The 15,824-nt window shown below is 40.5% G+C and overlaps 1 protein-coding gene across 1 annotated transcript in view; it reads right to left on the bottom strand.

Annotated features, from left to right (window-relative positions):
* BMP3 (bone morphogenetic protein 3) overlaps positions 1-14,252 on the bottom strand; it is a 63,466-nt gene extending 49,214 nt beyond the window's left edge. Inside the window, exon 1 of the mRNA XM_040325097.1 lies at positions 13,719-14,252. Within this exon, the coding sequence (XP_040181031.1) occupies positions 13,719-14,001 (283 nt within the window). The 5' untranslated portion in view covers positions 14,002-14,252. The remainder of the gene's footprint in view (positions 1-13,718) is intronic.
* Positions 14,253-15,824: the final 1,572 nt, after the last annotated feature.

Genomic DNA, 15,824 nt, shown 5'->3' with positions numbered 1-15,824 from the left:
CAGGAATCCTCTCTTATATGGTCCACAAAAAGCTGGGTTTAGCTCCGATCCTTACCAACCATATGTGTTTGGAATTTCCACATTCAATCATCCATCCTCATAACTCATACAAGAAATAAGAGCAAATGCTCGACATAGTATAAAACCATCAAATCATTTTTTATTAAAAAACATTGTAATGCACTCACATTTAAATTTCCGCAATTGCACTTATATGAAAAATACATTTAGCTGGTAAAAATATGTCTTTTCTGAGTACTTCTGGTTGCGTGATGATGTCAACAGCAGGCTCCGCTCAAGCAGTTCAATACTGTCCCTCACAATTCACTCCATCCATTGTTATCTTCCCTGATGCTTTTTAGGTTGCTCCTCTTTGACTGGGCAGCCTATGCAGCTTATGATAAAAGTCCTGCACATGATGATATTTACCAAGGTGTTTTACTGAATGTGTCCTTTCACAACCAGCAGAATTGGGGCACTTGGTAGGTGTAAGAGGACGTTACCCTCGCTTGGGAAAGATTTCCTTACTTCCTGATGTGTGTACAGTACAGGAAGTAAGGGGAATCTCTCCAATGGGATGATTCTTACTATTATTTACACTAAACAAAATGAAAACAAAACACGTTTTGGGTTTAGATATACATTTAGAGTCGGTTCACACTAGGGCGACACAACTTCCAGCGCGACTTTCAGAGGCGACTCCGACACGACTTGAGCATGAACCACAGGGCGATCTGGGGCGATTTACAACACAACTTGAAGTCGTCTCCAGGACAGGAGACTTTCCAGTGGCCAATCAAACAACAATCAGCTCTAGGGGAGGGAGGGGGAGGGAGAGGTTTGCCTGAGAAATGTATGTTATCTTCCTGGAAAGTCGCTTCAGTTAAGACAGTGATTAGACTTGGATCAGACTTCCATTGAAATCAATGGGTACAAATCGCCTACAAGTCGGATTGAAGTAGTACAGGAACTTCTTTTGAAGTCGGAGCAACTCGAGTTGTGTGTATTAAAACCGCTCCCATTGCATTGTTTTTCTCGACAGCGCGACTTGGGACGACTTGAGGCGACTTCAAGTCGGATCCCAAGTCGCCCCAGTGTGAACCGGCTCTTAGTCATATCAAATAAATATTCAGAATTTTTGCTGTGCCTCTCCTTGTTTTCAGTTATTGGTTCAAACGTTAGCAAATATGAATTTATTTTATCTTCATATAATATTGAAATATAAAATAACCTGGTAGATTTAAAAAGGCAAGCATGACCCATAGCAGTGTCTAGTTCAGTTAACATTAAATATACGTATAATGCTGCAGTGCTCTGAAAATGCTAATATGAGCTTCATGTTTCCATAGCACAGGTGGAATAATTTCAGCAGTTCTTTGGAAACTTCATCCATAAAGCCATCAATCAGATTAGTTAAAACAAAACAGATGAACCAGAGAAATATAACTATTTTGCAAAGGTTTCAGGTTAATTTGCAGAGGGAAGAGGAATATTAACTTCACCTCATTTCCATTTGAGTTCAGTAATGTAGTAAAGGTTTACGAGGGCCCCTGGTATTTCCACTGGTTGCACTTTTGCTTCCAGTAAAGCAGTGTTAGAAAAATGAAGAACGCTGAAAATATGATACCTGCTACTACAGATAGTTATGATAATATCAAACAGAGAGAGAACATTTTGAAGGTGGTTCTACAAATACATGAAGAAGTAAAATGTCAACTCCTTGCCTGCATATTTATTCCAGGTAAGTGACCACAGCCAGTGGGAACTGAAAAGCATAAAAAGAATTATATCACTGTGAACCATTTCACATTTTATAATTTTTAACTAATGTTGACCTACAAATGTCTTAACCCATTACAGCCAGCTGGCTCTTCAAAAGCTTGTAACAGAGGCTTCCTGTTCATGTGATCACTGTGATTGGCTGTCACAGTGATCACATAATTGGGGGCCCACTCCAACAGCTCCCAATCGTAAACAGTGGCCAGGTCTGTCAGTGATGGCACGTTCATTGAAAGCATTAGTGGAAATGTGCTTATTGTCCAACCCACTTTATTGTTCTGTGCTGCCATGGATAAGTAACAGCCACGCACACATTCACCCAGAACTGTAGTGCTGAGGAAGAGAGAATGCGTCTGGCCAGATTGCTGTTGAATTGAAGAAATCTCTGAACTGTGCAGCCATATTTAACCACACTGGGTTGATTTAAAGGGCGATCTTCAAAACATTTTTTGCAATGTATATTTAGTTGAAAGCCTTGCACCACATTCATGCAAAACCACAACATTTGTATTGTTACACTGGCCATAAATGGATCGAATCTCAGCCAGTTCAGCAGGGACCGGCTGAGATTCAATCCATCTATGAGCATTGGGCAGGCAGATTGTACCCAAATCTAACCATCGATTGACTTGGGTACAACCAGCATGCGATTATTGCCTGTGGTTTTTGCCACTAGCAGTAATTATTTTGCTTTTCCAGAGGGATGCCCCCCCCCACAGGGAGAACACAGGAGCTCCACAGGAGGGATCCTCTCATCAACACTGAATCAAGTGATTTTCTTATCACACCATCTATGGCCTGCCTTAGTACCAACATCACTAATAAATTCAACTAGTTCTTATTTGCACATAATGTACAGCAATATTGTTACATTAGATTCATAAAAGATACTACCTTATAGGTTAAAAAGGAAAAGGAGGTAAATAAGACCTCTTCCAAGTTGGAGTAAACACCTTTTAGGATATTCTGCAATATAATTTGTATAACTTGAAACTTATATTTGAAAACAACATCTCTGACACTATGGGGTTTGTTTACTAGAGGCAAATAGACTTCACTTTGCAAGTGCAGTAAGACTCTGCAAGGGAATTTGCTCCAGAGCTTTGCAAATTATGTGAAGTTCACTTTGCAAAGAATACCCAAGCACATGCAAGGAAAACAACAACAGCATTTTGGCTTGCCTATGATTGGATGATACAAGTCAGCAGAGTTTCACCTCATTTACTAAGCTCTGGAGGAAATGCCCTTGCAGATTGAAACTTACAAAGTGTACAGTCTATTTGCCTTTAATCAACCCTTGTGAGTTTGAGGGACTGTGTAACAACTGTAATAGGAAATAAGTGGTAAGACTAAGAAAAGGGAGGGTGTCAGCACCTTGCCTGTCTGGCTGAATATCTATTTCTGTTACTGCAGATGGGCTTTAATTCTGAAGCATCATTCACTTCAATCCACTGGTATGTGAGGAATTACTCCTCTAAGCTGAAATTGGAAAGGTTTCAATGTGCATGTAAGACAGGACTACAATGCCTATACAAACTTTGGCAAACAGAAACACACCTTTCCTGTGTAGTCACCACAGCAAAATGTGACATCACAGACACAATGCATTCCATAATTTAGGACACTGAACACTGTACATTGCCTAGCTTAATCCAGGACAGGTCAGCAATTTTTTGCCACAGTACCAACACAACCTACAAAGTACTTGCCCTCTGCCGATGGGAGGAAGTCTCCATTCCCTGCAAATGGAAGAGTTATGCCGCGTACACACAATCAGTTCGTCTGATGAAAACGGTCTGATGGACCGTTTTCATCAGATGAACCGATCGTGTGTGGGGCCTCATCGGTTATTTATCCATCGGTGAAAAAACGAGGAACTTGTTTTAAAATTATCTGATGGTTAAAAAACCGATAGAAAAAAACGATCGTCTGTGGGCACGTCCATCGGTTGAAAATCCGCGCATGCTCAGAATCAAGTCGACGCATGCTTGGAAGCATTGAACTTCATTTTTCTCAGCACGTCGTTGTGTTTTACGTCACCGCGTTCTGACACGATCGGTTTTTGAACTGATGGTGTGTAGGCAAGACTGATGAAAGTCAGCTTCATCGGATATCTGATGAAAAAATCCATCAGTCCGTTTTCATCGGATGAACCGATCGTGTGTACAGGGCATTAGACTTTGATATATCTTATAACTGGCTTGGATACATGATTGCCTTAGCCCGGAGCTATACATTCAACCACCTAGACAAAATAATATGGACTCTGCCCACTTTATTGCTTTTCTTAAAGCATAACGTAAAAAATGAAGTTTATACGCATTGTGCATTAACTACTTCCCGACCGCGCACCGCCGTTCTACGTCGGCAAGGTGGCTGTCCTAGGCAAGAGCACGTAGTATAACGTCCTCTCTTCTAGCCGCCACTAGGGGGCGCGTGCGATTCCCGTGCGTGTGCCCGGCGGGCTCGATTGCCGCCGGGCACCCGCGATTGCTCGTTACAGAGCGGGGACCGGGAGCTGTGTGTGTAAACACACAGCTCTCGGTCCTGTCAGCGGGGGAAATGCTGATCTTCTGTTCATACAATGTATGAACTGAGGATCAGTGTTTCCCCTAGTGAGGCCACCCCCCCACAGTAAGATAACACCCAGGGACATACTTAACCCCTTCCCCGCCCCCTAGTGTTAACCCCTTCACTGCCAGTGGCATTTTTATAGTAATCCATTGCATTTTTATAGCACTGATCGCTATAAAAATGCCAATGGTCCCAAAAATGTGTCAAAAGTGTCCGCCATAATGTCGCAGTACCGAAAAAAAATCGCTGATCGCCGCCATTACTAGTAAAAAAATATATCAATAAAAATGCCATAAAAATACCCCCTATTTAGTAAACGCTATAACTTTTGCGCAAACCAATCAATAAACGCTTATTGCGATTTTTTTTTACGAAAAATAGGTAGAAGAATACGTATCGGCCTAAACTGAGGGAAAATTTTTTTTTTTATATATTTTTGGGGGATATTTATTACAGCAAAAAATATTAATTTTTTTTCAAAATTGTCGCTCTATTTTTGTTTATAGCGCAAAAAATAAAAACCGCAGAGGTGATCAAATACCACAAAAAGAAAGCTCTATTTGTGGGAAAAAAAGGACGCCAATTTTGTTTGGGAGCCACGTCGCACGACCGCGCAATTGTCAGTTAAAGCGGCGCAGTCCCGAATCGCAAAAAGTACTCTGGTCTTTGGGCAGCAATATGGTCCGGGGGGTAAGTGGTTAATTACCTTACTCCTTGGTCATGGTTGCAAACACCTCTTCCTAAGCCATCCTGCAGTGTAATGGATAAAAAGACAGTTTTCTCTATGAGCCAAAACAATTTGCCATCATGGGAACCTGGCATTTCTTCCTTATTTGTTATCTTCTTAGGCACTGTCCCCTTCCCTGCCTCTATGAGTTCTCCTGCCTCTGGTGCCTATAAGAGAGACCTGGGCACTACAATTGTCGCTTACACCAACAGGAGATAAAAAATAAATAAAACATCAGTAATGACTAAGGATTAACTTTTCGAAACGTGTAGGCTGTTTTTACAGCATTGTATACTTTTCAATAAAGGAATACTATTTTTGGATGTCATCCTGAGTTCCCACCATCCCTTTCCTTATTCTGATATTATCCTCATGCTGGGCTGCCATCTTCTCCTCTGACATCATTGGCTGCCGGCTGTTTCTTTTGGGTTTTGTAGATGGCTCCCTGATGAAGTACCTGTGCCCCGACACATTATCAAGGAGCTGGCTGCAAGAACCAGGAAGAGACAACCAGCGTCTTGATGACACACCGCAGTGCGTGAGCTGAGTACTCTGAAACCTCCTGCGATGCCTGAGGGGGGGGGGGGGGGGGTAAGAGTGAAATTATGGAAGTGGGTGAAAAAAGGTAAAACTGTACAACCACCACTGTAATACTGTAGCTAGTTAGAAGGGAGTACATTTTTTTTTTTTAGGGAAACCCTGGTATCTGCTCTGATATATCAATTTAAACGGTATATAAATTTAATGGTGGCCTTAGACTTGCTGATTTTCAAATAATATGATAAATACCTCTCTCCAGGAAAAACTGGAAGTCATAATAACTCTCTTTTCTAGGTTCATGTTTTCAATTTTGTCTCCCTGTGATCCACTGAATGTAATGCAGTGCACATTGATGGCCATGGAAACTGTCAACAGGGACACAGAAGTGACTTTATACATGCCACATCAGGGTCAGCAACAAGAAGGGGAGAAGAGCAGGCATGTGTTAGCTTTCCTCCCTCCCCTCTACCTGGCTGCACTTGCTATGCCAGTCCTGGGCCCACAGATAGGCAATCGGAGCCAGCCACATGAATGCTTCCATCCAATAAATAAACTCTGCTGCTTGCACGCAGCAGGGCTAAATGTTAAGAAATAATACCTGCCCAGCGCCCGCAACTACATGTCCCGAGACGTCGGGTGATAGGAATTGTGCATCCCCACGTCTGGTGCTAAAAGTGAATGGGCTGACAAAAGCCCAGGCGCTAGGACACAATTTCTAGTCACCATGGTGACCTGGGATTTGTCGAACCTTGTCCCAGCTGTCAGTGTACTTATGTCAGCTGTCTACCTGTTCTTCACGCCAATGACTGGTGTCATAGCTGGTTACATGTACATCACCATGATAACTGAAGATCTAAAGAGAGACTAATATGGCATCATACCGAGCAGATAGGTTTAGCGCAGATAGCGCTTTATCACAAAGTTTCCAACTTTGGTAGCTAAAGATGACTGTCACATTCATGAAAATAAGGATCTTTATCTCGGTCTGATAGCATTGTAAACTGAGGCTAAAGTCTAAAGCTGGCAATACATTGCTCATTTTTTTTTTGTTTAGGCGGATGAATTGAACCGATTCCCCCATCCACACATTTAAAATGGATGTATGAAACCTCCCCACAATGCTGTTTTATTCTGACAGGGGGGACTGTCAGAATGCACAGATCAGCGCTGCAGTCATTGGCTGACCAAACAGTTTTTCTCCAACAGGTCTTTTCAACAAAAGTCAATCAATGTATTAACTTCTGTTGAGCAGTAGCCACACATGTGTGGTCCCTGCTGAACCGTCCAGTTTTCGATCCATCTTTGGCCACCTTGAGTTGCAAAATTTTCCATGTATTTGCAGCATATTTTACATGCCTCAGTTATCAAAAGCACATCACAGAAACCATCACTGGGAAATTAGGGAAACTATAGGTATCTGGATATTGGCATTGCAAAGAAGTGAACAGAAACATCAGACATCACGCACTAGCAAAAAATCGAGGTTATCTCCCAGGCCAGTATGGCTAGAGAATTTGGTTCCTCCCAGGAATCCCATGGCCTGGGTTTGAAAGCCCCATATCTGGAAAATGTATTCAGTATCAAGTAGATAAGGGAGTTAAGATTCAAAGCAGGTGTTGCATATACAACGCCTGATTTTTTATGTGTCTCAGCAAAGACATTCAGTCCAATTTAAGCGGATGATGTGTTTAGAAAAAAATAACTAACATATGCTTTTAATAATTAGACACCCAGAAGAAGGTTAAAAGGGTATATGTTAAATGTGGGGTAAATCAAATGATCTTTGGAAGATGGATGAACTGTTTCCATCTATTAGGTTATCTGTAAGTTAGCATGTTGAATATACAACTGTGAGTAAGAATAAAAAAAAAAAGTTTTTATGTTTGAGAAATAGTGATCGTCCAATGGAGTGGGAATTCCATCAGGCTGACACAGACTTGTTGTCTTACAAATATGTGTTTATAAGTGATAAACTTCACCTGCAATACTGTTGCTTAATTGTTAACTTACACATGTCCAATAGGAAAATAGTAAATACTCACCCACACAACTAATCACAACAGTTATCTAGTGACACTGAGGCCCCGTACACACGGCCGAGAAACTCGACGGGCAAAACACATCGTTTTGCTCGTCGAGTTCCTTGTTGGGCTGTCAAAAAACTTGTCGAGCCAAATGTTCCCATTGCCCAACGAGGAAATAGAGAACATGCTCTCTTTTTGGCTCGACGAGTTTCCCGACGGGTTTCTCGGCGAAAAGTGTACACACGGTTTTCTCGGCAGAATACGTCTCCCATCGAGTTTCTTGCTGAATTCTGCCGAGAAAACCGGTCGTGTGTACGGGGCCTAAAAATGAGGACAGTGAGAGTTCAACTACCAGTTTTCATTCACTTTTAAAGGAAAACATAAAATATTAAAGTATATCTAAAGCCTATATACATATATATATATATATATATATATATATATATATATATATATATATATATATATTTATTTGTTTTTAGAAACGGGACTAAAAGTTATGGAAAATTCTGAATTATCTGTAGTACCTGGAATAGGCTTAGAGGAGAAATCGTACAATGGGGACACTTGTTCCAGTGACAACTCTACAGTAACAAATTACCCCCCCCCCCCCTTTGGAGAAATTAACTCACTTTTATGTGTGTACTGGACAGGAAGAGAATAGAAATCTCCTCACAGATGGCCAAAAAAAATATAAATACAAATTGACAAGATTTTAACTTCATCGAGGCTGGGGAAGCCATCCCTGCAAGGAGAACATGATTATTGCTAGCATCTATAACAGCCACTAGCAATAATCGCATGTAAAGTCTGACATGCTGGTTGTACCCAGGTTGATCATTCAATCAACTTGGGTACAATCAGCCTGCCCAAACATGGCTGTTTCAGCAGGCCAGCAGATTTGAACTGTCTATGTCCGGCTTTACAGTTAATAAGTGTCATTATGTTATATGATGCACATCAAATGAGAAAAACCAGGGAGTGAATAAATATGTAGATCCTCGCTTCCCACCAATTACTTTTCAAACTCTGCATATTATTGCTTAACGCAAACTGATATTAGCCATGTAAGGCCATTGCATTCTTTTCCCATGAACTACACTAAAGTCAACTACTAAGCAATCTGATAAAATTGTACAAAAATACAGAAGACATCAGTCTTAGGTCATAATATTTATTCAATGATTTCCCAGATATAGTCCACAAAAACTCCTCCCTTGTAGAAGAGAATTGCAAGAGCTACTATTTAATTTGCAAGTACTGATTAAACTCAGGCCGGCAAGCCAAAACCCAAGTTAATCATTGCACAGAGTGAGGTGTATGTGATAAAATGAATTCGCATGACACAGATTTTATAACACTTTTCTGACTGCCAAAACATCTGACAGCCATTGTAAGCATGCCAGATGTCTAACTTACTCATTAACCAGGGCATCTTTATAAAGTCTTTAAAACCTCAAGTCTGTCTTCCCAGCATGGAGATAATCCAGTGATAAAGCACAAATCAGATGCAGGTATCAATGTTCTGCATTGTATCATTACAATAAGAAGATGGGAGGCCAATGAAAGTCCCGGTGTTGTTTTTTTTTTTTTTACCCATGTGCTGCCCTTTCCAGCTCTCTTCTGTTTACTCTGGCAGAGAATGGATTCATGTAATTAACTCCACACTCTCTCTGCTGCCAAAGGTGTGATCAAAACACAGCACAGCATTGCTTCATCGCAGCCTTTTTACACGTACTCTGCAGATTTTTCCACTGTGAAAAGATAAATGGATGGCTGAAATGTGAGTGCGAGTTTAATATCAGTTCAGCTCTTGTATCTAGAGAGGGTACTTGGATGGCCTCTGGGTATGCACCTGCTCGCTCGACCCTTGCAAGCACTTGACAAGCACCGCTGGCTTCTTTAGTGGTGCAGGATTCCTTCAACGTGCCTCCTAGTCTTGTTCCCTGTAAGTGTTCCCTTCTGAATAAACAAGAGACCATAAGAGACTACCCCAACAGGGTTGTCACGCATGTTAACCCCTCAAGGACCTTTTAGCGGGATCTCCTTGAAAGATTTCATATTAGAAACGGACAAATAAACCATTGACTCAACCTAAGAATGCAAAGGAACTGACATTTTCCCAAATAGACTGTCAAGATGTCTCCGCTAAAACGTTATCATAAGGAACACATGCTGGCAAGTATTCCAGCTATTTTGTGAATGTGAGTATTGAAAGGAAAATAAACTGGACTGTGACACCCCAACAAAATGCAATACCCTGACAGGTACCCACACTGATCACCACAGCAATTACATCCCTAATCTTTAATGCTTTAGTCCTTATCACTTTTACACTATCTTAGGGATTGGCATTTATACATTTATTTCGCCTCATCACGCTATGACCATAAAGGGGGAGATTTACACCCCATTCACACTTGTCATACAACTTTGGACATTAATGTCGCATGACAAGTCGTACTCCATGTTTTTCACTGACAATCATTCATATATGTGCGACTTAAAGTGGTAGCGACTTTAAAGTAGTTCATGCACTACTTTGGTGCGACTTTCATGCAACTTTAGGGTTATAGACTTCATTGTAAGGCTCTATTCAGACTTGTATGCCTTCAAAGTTGCACGACTTTAGAGTGCAATTTTAATGCAACTTTGCATGGGTGCGACTTGGATGTGCCTTTGCAAAGTCGCTGATGTATGTAAAACATTTAGGTACAACTTTCCTGCAACTCTTGAGGGTTAACATTGTCTATGGCCCTCAAGTTGCATTAAAGTCAAACCAAAGTAGTGCATAACCTACTTTGAAGTCGCCACGATTTTAAGTCGCACATATATGAATGGTTATCATTGGAAAACATGGGGTAAGACTTGTCATGCAGCTTTGATGTCCAAAGTCACATGACACGTCGCACAAGTGTGAATGGGGTCTTGACCCTCAAAAGTTGCATAAAAGTACCTGAATGTTTTACATGCCACAGTGGATCTGACTTTGCAGAGGGACAACAAGTCACATCCAAGTCAAAGTTGCGGTAAACCTGTACTCCAAAGTCGTGCAACTTTGGAGTCGTGCAAGTGTGAATGGAGCCTTATTAAAACCCGAGTGTGCAAAATCTGGTGCATCAGCTTCCAGGTTTTTGGCTCCATTCACACTCAAAAGTTGCACGACTTTGGAGTGCAAGTTCAACGCAACTTTGGATGAGTGCAACTTGGATGTGACTTGTTGTCCCTCTGCAAAGGGACATATATATGTAATGATCATTTCATTTCTAATAAATCCCTTTCAAATATGAAATTCATTAGAGTCCAGGCTTCAGGAGGAAAGCGGTTTGTCTGGCTATCAGCAGGGACATACCTTAAACAAGGTTTACCGTTACTCAGCCTATTCATCAGAACGCAACAAGAAAACAGAACGCAGCTCATGTTTGAGAGCCTCCAAAATTGGCTCGGCATCATTTTAGGAATTCTGACAGTTGTAATAATGTCACGCCACGCAATAAATTAGTTACAGACACACAAGGATCCGTAATGAAATAACAAAGGGGTGTTACACTAAACAGCACCAGACAAAGTTTAGTAGAGTTCACTTAAGTACAAGGTCAGCTCCAGCCGGCTATGGGCACAGGAAAAGGTCACGTACCACAACAGAGATGTAAGCTTACACCTGTAAGGATGCTTTATATGTCACCTAACGTATTCTCATGTTATAATAAGTAACGATGAGGCATTGGGAATAATAGTTATTATAGTGCAACTGTATGTCAAATATTCCTTCAGAAAAATATGCAACATAAGACAGAAAGGGAGAACCAGAGAGAGAGAGACATATATTATAGAGAGAATGTAAGAGAATGCTGTAAATATATGTATAGAGAGAGAGACTGACTTATATATGGAAAGAGAGAGACCTATATATGGAAAGAAAGAGACATATATACGAGAGTAAGAAAGAGTAAGAGACCTAAAAATTGAAAAATAAACATATATACGGGGAAAGACAGACCTATTTATAGGAAGAGAGACCCATATATGGGGAGAGACATATATAGACATATATATGGGAAGAACGACCTATATATGGGAAGCTATGCATACATATATAGGAAGATATGCATATATATGGGAAGATATAGTTGGAAGATATAGACATGTATATGTATGGGAAGATATAGTTGGAAGATATAGACATATATATATATGGGAAGATATAGACATATATATATATATATATATGGGAAGATATGCATATATATGGGAAGATATATATATATATATATATATATATATATATATATATATATATATATATATATATATATATATATGTGTGAAGATATAGACAGATATATGGGATGATATAGACATATATATGGGAAGATATAGACGTATATATGGGAAGATATGCATATATATGAGAAGATAGAGACCTATATATGGGAAGATATAGACATATATATGGGAAGATAGAGACCTATATATGGAAAGGTATGCATATATATGGGAAGATAGAGACATACATATGGGAAGATAGAGACCTATATATGAGAAGATATAGACATATATATGGGAATATAGAGGTGTGTATATATGGGAAGATATGCATATATATGGGAAGATAGAGGCGTATATATGGGAAGATATGCATATATATGGGAAGATAGAGGTGTATATATGGGAAGATATGCATATATATGGGAAGATAGAGGCGTATATATGGGAAGATATGCATATATATGGGAAGATAGAGGCGTATATATGGGAAGATATGCATATATATGGGAAGATAGAGGTGTATATATGGGAAGATATGCATATATATGGGAAGATAGAGGCGTATATATGGGAAGATATGCATATATATGGGAAGATAGAGGTGTATATATGGGAAGATATGCATATATATGGGAAGATAGAGGCGTATATATGGGAAGATATGCATATATATGGGAAGATAGAGGTGTATATATGGGAAGATATGCATATATATGGGAAGATAGAGGCGTATATATGGGAAGATATGCATATATATGGGAAGATAGAGGCGTATATATGGGAAGATATGCATATATATGGGAAGATAGAGGTGTATATATGGGAAGATATGCATATATATGGGAAGATAGAGGCGTATATATGGGAAGCTATGCATATATATATATATATATATACATATATATATATATATATATATATATATATGGAAGATATAGACATATATATGGGAAGATAGAGACCTATATATGGGAAGATAGAGACCTATATATGGGAAGGTATGCATATATATGGGAAAATAGAAACCTATATATGGGAAGGTATACATATATATGGGAAGATACCCATATAGATGTGTATATTGGAAGGTATACATCTATATATATATAAAATAGACCTATATATGGGAAGACAGACATATATAGAGAGAAAAAGATGTATATATGAGAATATTATGACATATATGGGTAGATAGCGACCTATATATGGGAACTGGGAAGATATACATATATATATATATATATATATATATATATATATATATATATATATATATATATATATATATAGACATATATAGGAAGACAGACATATATTTGGGAAGATAGAGACGTATATATGGGAAGACGGCCATATATAGAGAGAAATAGACGTATATATGAGAATATTATGTTATATATGGGTAGCTAGAGAGAGACATATATATATATATATATATATATATATATATATATATATATATATATATATATGGGAAGGTATACATCTATATGGGTAGACAGAGACCTATATATGGGAACTGGGAAGATATACGTATATATGAGTAGATAAAGACCTATATATGGAAAGACAGCCATATATTTGGGAAGATATAGACGTATATATGGGAAGACGGCCATATATAGAGATAAATAGACGTATATATGAGAATATTTTGATATATATATATATATGGGTAGATAGAGACATATATATGGGAAGATATAAATGTATATAGGGGGTGTGAGGGTGGAGGTGTAGAAGGTGTATATGGTGTGAGCTGAGTGTCCCGTATATAATACAGACTGTATACTAGGCAGACTTACCAGTGAGGGGTTTGAAGCTCCGCACGGTGTTGCCGTCCTTGAGGGTAAGTTGATGGCGGGAGCTGTCTCTGCCCCTTCTCCCTCCTCCTCCTCCTCCTCCTCGGTACTTATCATAGAGTCTTAGCATATGTTCGGACACGGTGTCCCCCACAGGTAGCACAGCCTCAGCTGCCCCCGCCTGGCTCCTGATGGCCAGCACTCCTTCCTTCCACACTTCTCCAAGACACAAGCAGCTGCTGCATGCCCAGCACAGTACGAGCCAAGCGGAGCCCCGTGTAGCCATGTCCAGGTAGTCAGTGTCACACACTAGAGCGACAATGGAGCACTTTATTCATTCAGCATCCACACATGTCCGGGAGTCAGGTGTAATGAGGGTGGTCACAGGTGGGCAGTCGTTATGTGAACATAGTGGTCCTGTGTGAGGGCAGGGGATGAGCAGTGTGTAGTGTGCGGTGTGTAGTGAGCAGCCTCCTCTGTGGAAATCGTCTCTCCGCTTTCCTTGCCAGGACTTTGGAGTGCAGTGAGAGGCGCTGCTTGGCCGTGGTTTTGTGTCAGCTCGGGGCTGAGCCCAGTCAGCAGGCAGCCAATCACGGCTCTCCGCTCTGACCAACCTGCACAGCGTACAGCCAGCGCAATGCATAGTGCTAGTGCACAGCTGGGTGCTGTGTGTGTGTGTGTGATAGTGTGTGAGTGTGTGTGTTCTCGCAGCTCCACCTCAGGGGACACCCAAACCTTTATCCTTCTATGCCTACACAACACTTCCCATCTCTCATCACCTGTCACTTGTGCCTGGGCACAGCTCTGTACAACATCACAACAGCTTCTGTTTACTACAACTATTCCTGTTGGCAGCTGGACACATTTTTAACCACTTGACCACTGGGCACAACCCCCATCCTAACCAGATACATTTTCAGCTTTCGGTGCTCTCGCATTTTGAATGACAATTACTCAGTCATACAACATTGTACCCATATGAAATTGTTGTCCTTTTTTTCCCCACAACTAGAGCTTTCTTTTGGTGGTATTTAACCACTTGAGATCCGCGCTATAGACGAAATACGTCCGCAGCGCGGCTCTCAAGTGCCAAGTGGCCGTTTAAAAACGGCCTTTATGTGCATTACCCGCGCGCGCCACTGTGTGGCGCGCGGCGGGTAAAAACTGTCCCGACGCATCGCCGAAGACCCGATGCGTGTACCTGGCGGCCGCGATGTCCGCCGGGTACACGCGATCGTCGGTGACACGGCAGGTGACAGCAGGGACGTGGAGCTCTGTGTGTAAACACAGAGCTCCACGTGCTGTCAGAGTAGAGGAGACCGATCTGTGTCTCTTGTACATAGAGACACAGCATCGGTCCCCTCCCCCAGTCACCCCCCTCCCCCCACACAGTTATAACACACCCAGGCTACACATTTAACCCCTTCCTCACCCCCTAGTGTTAACCCCTTCACTGCCAGTCACATTTATACAGTAATTCGTGCATTTTTATAGCACTGATCGCCGTATAAATGTGAATGGCGCCAAATTTGTGTCAAAAGTGTCCGATACGTCCGCCGCAATATCCCAGTCCCAATAAAAATCGCAGATCGCCGCCATTACTAGTAAAAAAAAAAAATAATAAAAAAAATCATAATTCTGTTCCCCATTTTGTAGGCGCTATAACTTTTGCGCAAACCAGTCGCTTATTGCGATTTTTTTTTTTTTTTTACAAAAATACGTCGAAAAATACGTATCGGCCTTAACTGAGAAAAAAAATAGTTTTTTAAAAAAAAATTGGGATATTTATTATAGCAACAAGTAAAAAAAAAATATATTTTTTTTAAATTGTTGCTCTTTTTTTGTTTATAGCGCAAAAAATAAAAACCGCAGAGGTGATCAAATACCACCAAAAGAAAGCTCTATTTGTGGGGAAAAAAGGACGCCAATTTTGTTTGGGAGCCACGTCGCACGACCGCGCAATTGTCAGTTAAAGCGACGCAGTGCCGGACGCTGAGATTTTGCCTGGGAACGAAGGGGGTTTATGTGCCCAGTAAGCAAGTGGTTAATCACCGTTGGGTTTTTTATTTTTGCTCAATAAAAGAAAAAAGACTGAAAATTCTGTAAAAA

The sequence above is a fragment of the Rana temporaria genome, chromosome 1 (genome assembly GCF_905171775.1).
Source record: "Rana temporaria chromosome 1, aRanTem1.1, whole genome shotgun sequence".
NCBI classification, from domain to species: Eukaryota; Metazoa; Chordata; class Amphibia; order Anura; family Ranidae; genus Rana; species Rana temporaria.
Note: the sequence above shows the minus strand (reverse complement) of the source record. Positions and strands in the feature narration are given on the sequence as shown.